Below are 6,239 nucleotides of genomic sequence, written 5' to 3' on the forward strand. Positions count from 1 at the left end.
TCGTCAGGTTTCAACAACGGAAATTTAAGTCTTCTCAAGACTATCAAGACTGATATAAGTGACATTTAAGCCCTTTATCAGGACAAAAATGTACAAGATGAAATTACATAATTTGTACAGTTCTGCCAAGGGTCTTTTTTTCTTGCACAGAATGCAAGTAGCATCACACGGGTTGGCAGCAGATGTGAGCCAGTAGCAAAGACAAATGTTGCCATGTCCGACTGGCGATATTTTACACTTGCCAATGATAGATGCAATAAAGCTTGCTAGCTCGAAAGGATTTATTAGCAGCTAGTTGGTGGTAGCCTCAACCGCCTTGAGTCACAGAACCCAACGAAGACGTCTGTGTTCGACTCAAACTGCTGCCTGACAGAAACCGCAGAGAAAAATAAACCACATAGAAACGTTAAATTTTTCCCTGCCACAACAAAATTTAAGACCTCTGACTCACGTTTTTAAGGCCACCTTGCATATTTCCTAATGAATTCAAGACAATTTAAGGTCTAAACTTTAGCTACATGAATTTAAGATGTTTTAGGGATGCATAGACAGCCTTTCTTTCTTTCCTTCCACAAATATGGTCTAACATGTTAAAATAACTTGTCAAAGTAGTGATTTCTACTGCATCTTGCTTATTAAGTTCGACATCATAATGAACACTTCGAGCTACTGCTTAAGATGAATATTAATGAGAAAAGCTTTTATTTACAGGGAGATATCAGGGTTTGTTTTTTTTAAAAAGCACACTGGAGACGATGATTCGAGGAAAATTTCCAGGACTTGTTTTTATTAAGAGAATTTCAGAACATAAGAGAGGGACCAGACACCTGCATTAGTTAGAGAAGGAATCCAAATTCAATAAAAACAAACAAAAGGAAAAGAAAAGAGAGAGAGAGAGAAAAAACAAGAAAAAACAACAAAATAAAACCCAAAAACCGAGTGTTTAGAAAAGCTGACGCGACAGCCCGGATGGAGCAGGAGCTGTATTTTTTTTTTGTTTTGTTTTTTCAAAGTTTTTTTTTCTTTTAATCTTATTTAACACGCAGGGTCGTCTAAGGAGACGGGGGTCGGAGGCAATCGCTGTTTCCCGGAATGTTTCACTTGTTCGTCTTCCTCTTTCTTATGGACAACACGCTTAAGCACACCTTATTTATTTTTTTTTGTTTTGTTTTTCTTCGTTTGTTTGTTTGTTTAAAACACAGTTTGAGTGAAATAAAAGAGAAAAGAAACAAGACCACAAAGTAAAAGGGGGGAAAACCCCCCCCAAAAAAAACAGAAGAGGGGAGAGAGGGGGAGAGAGAGAGAGAGAAAGTGGGAGAGGGGGGGGAACTCACTGCACATTTAGAGGTCTAAAAGAATCACCCACATGAACATGGCTGAACCGTTAATAAAAGATGGACAAAGGCTGATCTGTCGGGAGGGGGGCGGGCTGGTGTGGGTAGTCTAATTTGTGGGACAGAGCAGGAGAAGGAGGGAGAGAGAAAAAGAAAGAGAGAGAGAGATTGGGGGGGGGTCTGAGGGGAAATAAACACAGTAATACATAACTCACGACATTAGCCAATCCGGCAACAAGGGACACGCTTTCTACACCAAACAAGCCTTCAACAATCATGAAATGCCATTTAAAAAAGATTTTAGTGTGGTTTTTTTTTCTTTATTCCTTGCCTGCAGACACTTGATATGACCACTGCAAGTCTGCCAGGGCGCTCCATTATCAGCTTCGCTTTTTTGTGCTAAAAATCTGTACGGATACTTATAAAATCATTGATAAAAATATTCCTCTGTTAACAATACGCCTCGGAGGGGGGGAAACCATGTGAGAGACTTGAGGAAGGGGCGGAGGGGGGAGAAGAAGAAGGGGAGGTGGATGTAGAGTAGGAGGAGGAAGCTGGAGGGGTCGGAGGTCGGGGGGGAGAGGGGCAGTGGTGCTACTCGGACTTGGCGTCTTCCTTGGCCTCCTCGGGGGCTGCCTCCACCTGTGGGGGGGGTTCAGAGGGGCAAAACGTCAGCTGGGTGGGTTCGTCGGGGCGATGCGCTACGCGGTCGCCGCCTCACCTCGTTGGTCTTGGCCTCTCCGTTCTCAGAGTGGTTCTCCTCGTTGGCCTCCGCCTCGGCGTTCTCCTTCGCCTTCTTGGTCTTCTTGTCCTCCTTCTTGTCGTTCACCGCCTTTTCTTTCTGCCGAAGAGAGAACAAGAGAGAGAGAGAGAGAAAAAAAAGAGATACAAACAACAACAAAAAAAAAGATATAAATCCTGAGCCGACAGAAAGAGAAAGTGCAGTGTAGAGGTCGGGCCCAGACGGGTGACTCCGCCCCCTTACCTTTGCCGCCTTCTTCACCTTTGGCTCCGGCTTGGGAGGAGCTGGTTTCTGGGGAGGCAAACGGCCCCCGGTTACTCTTGGCAACGCTTTATTTTGAACATTTACAGCTTATTTATTTATTTCCCCTCTTTCTGTTGTTCCTGAATCCAAACTTTTCTTAATGCTGGAAGTTTAACAACCAGAAAAACGTTTTAGAGCAAAAATGCGACAGAATGCTTCTTTCCTCTTTCTTTAATTCATGTTTGATAACTTTGAAACGCGTCTAAAGCAAGTAACTTAACTTTTTATGCTTTCAAAGCTGGTTTTCTACTTATGTTGTGCTTTTACCATCTGACAGACGACTCCTAGGTTTTGAACAGTTCCTCGCGCTGCCAGTGTGCATTTAAAAGTTGTTCTTACACTTTAATGTTTAAAGGTTTGCTTGCAGGTTTATTTCTGGGTTTCAGAAGTCAGGAAATGGATAAAAGTCTCTTTTTCACTCCCTGAGGGTTACTGATAAGACTTGTCTTGGCAACTCTAACCGTTTGGTGAATTACAGACGCACCAATCAGGATTTCCCATGCTAATAATAATAATAATCGTTTTTGAATTTCCCGGAAGCTCTGACTTCCTGAATTTGACTAAATCTGACGATTCGCTCCTCTAATAACAAGGAAGAGAGGAAAATGTGATGCTTGTTCTTTGATAAAAATAGCAGTTTTGAATCAAACCAAAAAAAAAAAGAAAAAAGAATGATTTAAATGATCACCTCCATTTTCACGTAACAGCTCCTGTTCCTTAACTTTTTAATTTGATCAATCTCACTTATTTTTATAGCCAATTGATCAGTTGGTTCCTCCAACTAAAGTTTATTTTGTTTGCTAATCCTTGTTTTAGTTACACAACGTGAAAGCCGTATGTTCAGGACATATTCTGTAGTTTTGTCATGAAACATGTCACTTTTATTTGTTTCGCATTGACATGGTTCCGGTTTAAAAAGTAAAAAAAAAAAAGTTAAGATGCCTCATTTTATTCCCTGAGAGGAGTCATGTGATATTTACTGAACGTTACAAATATTCAGGTATCCTGAGGCATGGTGTGATGTTTAGCGTGTTCGTTAACGAAGCTAAGTGTGATCAGCGAGAGGTTCTTACCGCCGATAACCGAGCTGATCTCCTCTGGGGCTGAAACGAAAAAGGTTACGATCAAGTTTGGATCAAATGTGGCAGCTGGTGGAAAAACACATTTCAGTTCAATCGAACACAGAGCGCATGTCCAGTAAACTGGACTGCGTTTGAATGAAACAGAACCAGAGGACAGCGCTCCGCTCACCTCCTCCTTGTCTCCTCCTTCTGTTCCCTGTGCCTGGAAAACAAAACAAAAACAAGTCAAAATGAGGAAATAAATCATAAATAACATCCCTGAGCTTACTATTCGGCTTATTACTGTAAGCAGACAGCTTCCGTGTGGTTCTGGCACACATTCCGATAAGTCGAACACCCCTTGGAAAAACTTTTCAATTTCACATAAAAACTAAAATAAGAAATCCAAATCCAGGTGGATTTAACGCATTGCGGGCTTAAAATATGGCCGTCATGTGTAGATTGAGGAGCAGAGAGCAGGGGCCGCACCACGCGGCTCCATGGAGCCACATTTTGAGGGTCCAGGCCCCGCTTTTCCCCGCGCCTCGCTCCCCCTCCGGCTCCTTCATTCAATGCATGCAGCTCGGATTTGAACGCTGGCGCGGGAGTCTTTCAGGAGGGGGGAGGGACCTGCCGGGGGGTGCTCGCGGGCTCCACCCGGCGGCAGAGGCGCGCCACTGCAGCCATTTGGGACTACGAACAAAGAGAGAAAATATATAATTTTACCGAAACGCCGCGGCGAATGTCCGATTTCGCGGTCAAAACGCAAAGCGGGGCCTCCGGGGCATTTTCTGGCGCTACTTCCCGGCGGTTCGGTGGGCCCGCGGCGATAAGCGAAGCGTTTTGTTCTCGGTAGGTCGGGCGACGAAGGTGGAAGAGAGCTGCAAAGCATGGCTGCTGCTTGTGCTTTAACTGCATGGAGACCGAGAGAGACTTCTGACTCCCCCAAAGGACAGCGGCTCGCGCACTCCACACGCGCTTTAAAGGCCGTGATCGAGCGGGAAAATATTCATTCCACCACACAAAAAATGTACATTATATGTAGAAAGCAGGCAAAAATCCCCAGCGACAGAGAACGGTTATACGTTGCGTTATAATTAAGTAATGTCTCTGAGGGATGTCTTCACAATCGTTTGCATTGGATTAATGACTGATTTGCCCCTCCAAATATTTGTATTATTTCGAGAATACGTACCTTTCTCTTGGGCATGTTGATCTCTTGGAGGTTTCCTGACAAATACAACTAGAAACTGGTTTTCTTAGTGGGTTCAGTGCATGTGAAGACGAGTGTCTCCCCTTATGCTCGGCAGTGTAGTAAACACACTGGAACAGAGAGGCGAGTGGTTGAATGGGGGGAGGGGTGCGGCTAAAGCCGTGATTGATAGGCTCTCGGCCAATCAGGTGACGCCATTCGGGGCCGCAGAACACTTGGAATTTTGGAGCCGGTGATGTTCCGAGGTCTGCGCGAATGGCTTCGTCTTCTTCACCGAGGCAGAGGATGGGAGGAAGCCGCCGCAAGAACGGAGGGGCTTTCTTTGCCTTCGAGGACATGTTTGCCTTCATATGACTGCGAAGCGGAGGCCTCGCTCGGCCGCGTACACACGCGCACACACACACGCACAGGCGCGCGCGCGCAAGGCAGGCCCTGACGGCAAAAAAGCAGGCCACATGCCCCGGTGTTTAAAGCTGTGCATCCCCCGCTGGAGAGTGTGGAAGCGGGAGCTAACATCTGAGAGATTTCCCCCACAAATCCCGTCTGTGTTTCTGTCCAATATGGCGCCCACTTCTCTACGACACTTTTTTTTTTTTTTAATCTTCTCGGTGTGCTTTCCTAAATTTGTTACAGGCTTCTTCTATAGAAGGTCAAAAGTGCCACAATCCAACTGGTGAATAAACGATTTCAGCTAATATTTATATACTGGTTGTTTAAATAAAACTTTAAAATGTACATGAAATATGCAAATGTGTTTGTAATTATTTAATAGTGCCAGTAAGTTATTACATACGTTTATTTTTATATCAGATTTTTGTGTTTCTATATTGTTAGATTTGTCATGATGGCGCTAAATATACCAACGATAGAAAAAGTTTGCTTAGAAGGAAATATATAGTCCGGTTATCCTAAATTTGTCCTAGGCTCTATATACGGAAGCCCAAAAGGGCCACGATACAAAAAATGTAATAAACACTTCAAATGAATATTTATATGCTGGTGGTTTAAATAAAACTGTAATATATACATTAAATAAATACAAATGTGCTTATTATTATTTAATAGTGTCAGCAAGTTATTAGATACAATGTATATTTTTTGTATCAGTGTTTTGTGTTTCTTTACTGTTATATTTGTCATGATTGTGCTAAACATACTTAGAATTAAATATATAGACCTGTTATCCTAAATTTGTCTTAGGCTCCTTTCATGGAGGGCCAAAACTGCCACAAATAAAATAAAATTAAATAAACTGTGAGTTTTTAAAATAAAATTGCAACATTGTCATTAAATAAAGGAAAATGTGGATGTGTATATAATTGCTTCTGTGTGTGTTGGTCATGTAGATCTATGAGTCTCTCTAGTTTTAAACGTGACTATTCTGTGTTCAGTTTTGGCTCTGTATGGCGATATCTGTAAGAATATAAGATGAGGGCTCAGGACCCTCAAAATCAAAATACTGAATTGAAATATCTTGGAACTCCAATTGTTCTGTTCACATCCCATTCAGGCCAAATGATGGACCTCCCATAAGAGAAAACGACACAAAGTGCACGGTATGATGTCTTTTTAGTGTACTTGCTGTA

At 42.8% G+C, this 6,239-nt stretch overlaps 1 protein-coding gene across 1 annotated transcript; it reads right to left on the minus strand.

The window, feature by feature from the left end:
- Window positions 1-759: 759 nt before the first annotated feature.
- Window positions 760-5,232, minus strand: LOC122837284 (non-histone chromosomal protein HMG-14A-like). Its single transcript, XM_044127535.1, has 6 exons — window positions 4,636-5,232; window positions 3,631-3,663; window positions 3,453-3,482; window positions 2,320-2,367; window positions 2,056-2,175; window positions 760-1,976 (listed from the first exon to the last, which is right to left on the minus strand). The coding sequence occupies exons 1-6, from the start codon at window positions 4,648-4,650 to the stop codon at window positions 1,929-1,931; spliced, it is 294 nt and encodes a 97-aa protein (XP_043983470.1). The 5' UTR covers window positions 4,651-5,232; the 3' UTR covers window positions 760-1,928.
- Between the last annotated feature and the right edge of the window lie 1,007 nt (window positions 5,233-6,239).

Source organism: Gambusia affinis, linkage group LG09, assembly GCF_019740435.1.
Source record: "Gambusia affinis linkage group LG09, SWU_Gaff_1.0, whole genome shotgun sequence".
Lineage (NCBI taxonomy): Eukaryota > Metazoa > Chordata > Actinopteri > Cyprinodontiformes > Poeciliidae > Gambusia > Gambusia affinis.

Coding starts and splice junctions, on each gene's coding strand:
- LOC122837284 (XM_044127535.1), bottom strand. Junction 2,368..3,452: donor GATCAGCTCGGTTATCGGCG/GTAAGAACCTCT, acceptor TTGCCTCCCCAG/AAACCAGCTCCTCCCAAGCC. Junction 1,977..2,055: donor GAGAGGCCAAGACCAACGAG/GTGAGGCGGCGA, acceptor CCCCCCCCACAG/GTGGAGGCAGCCCCCGAGGA.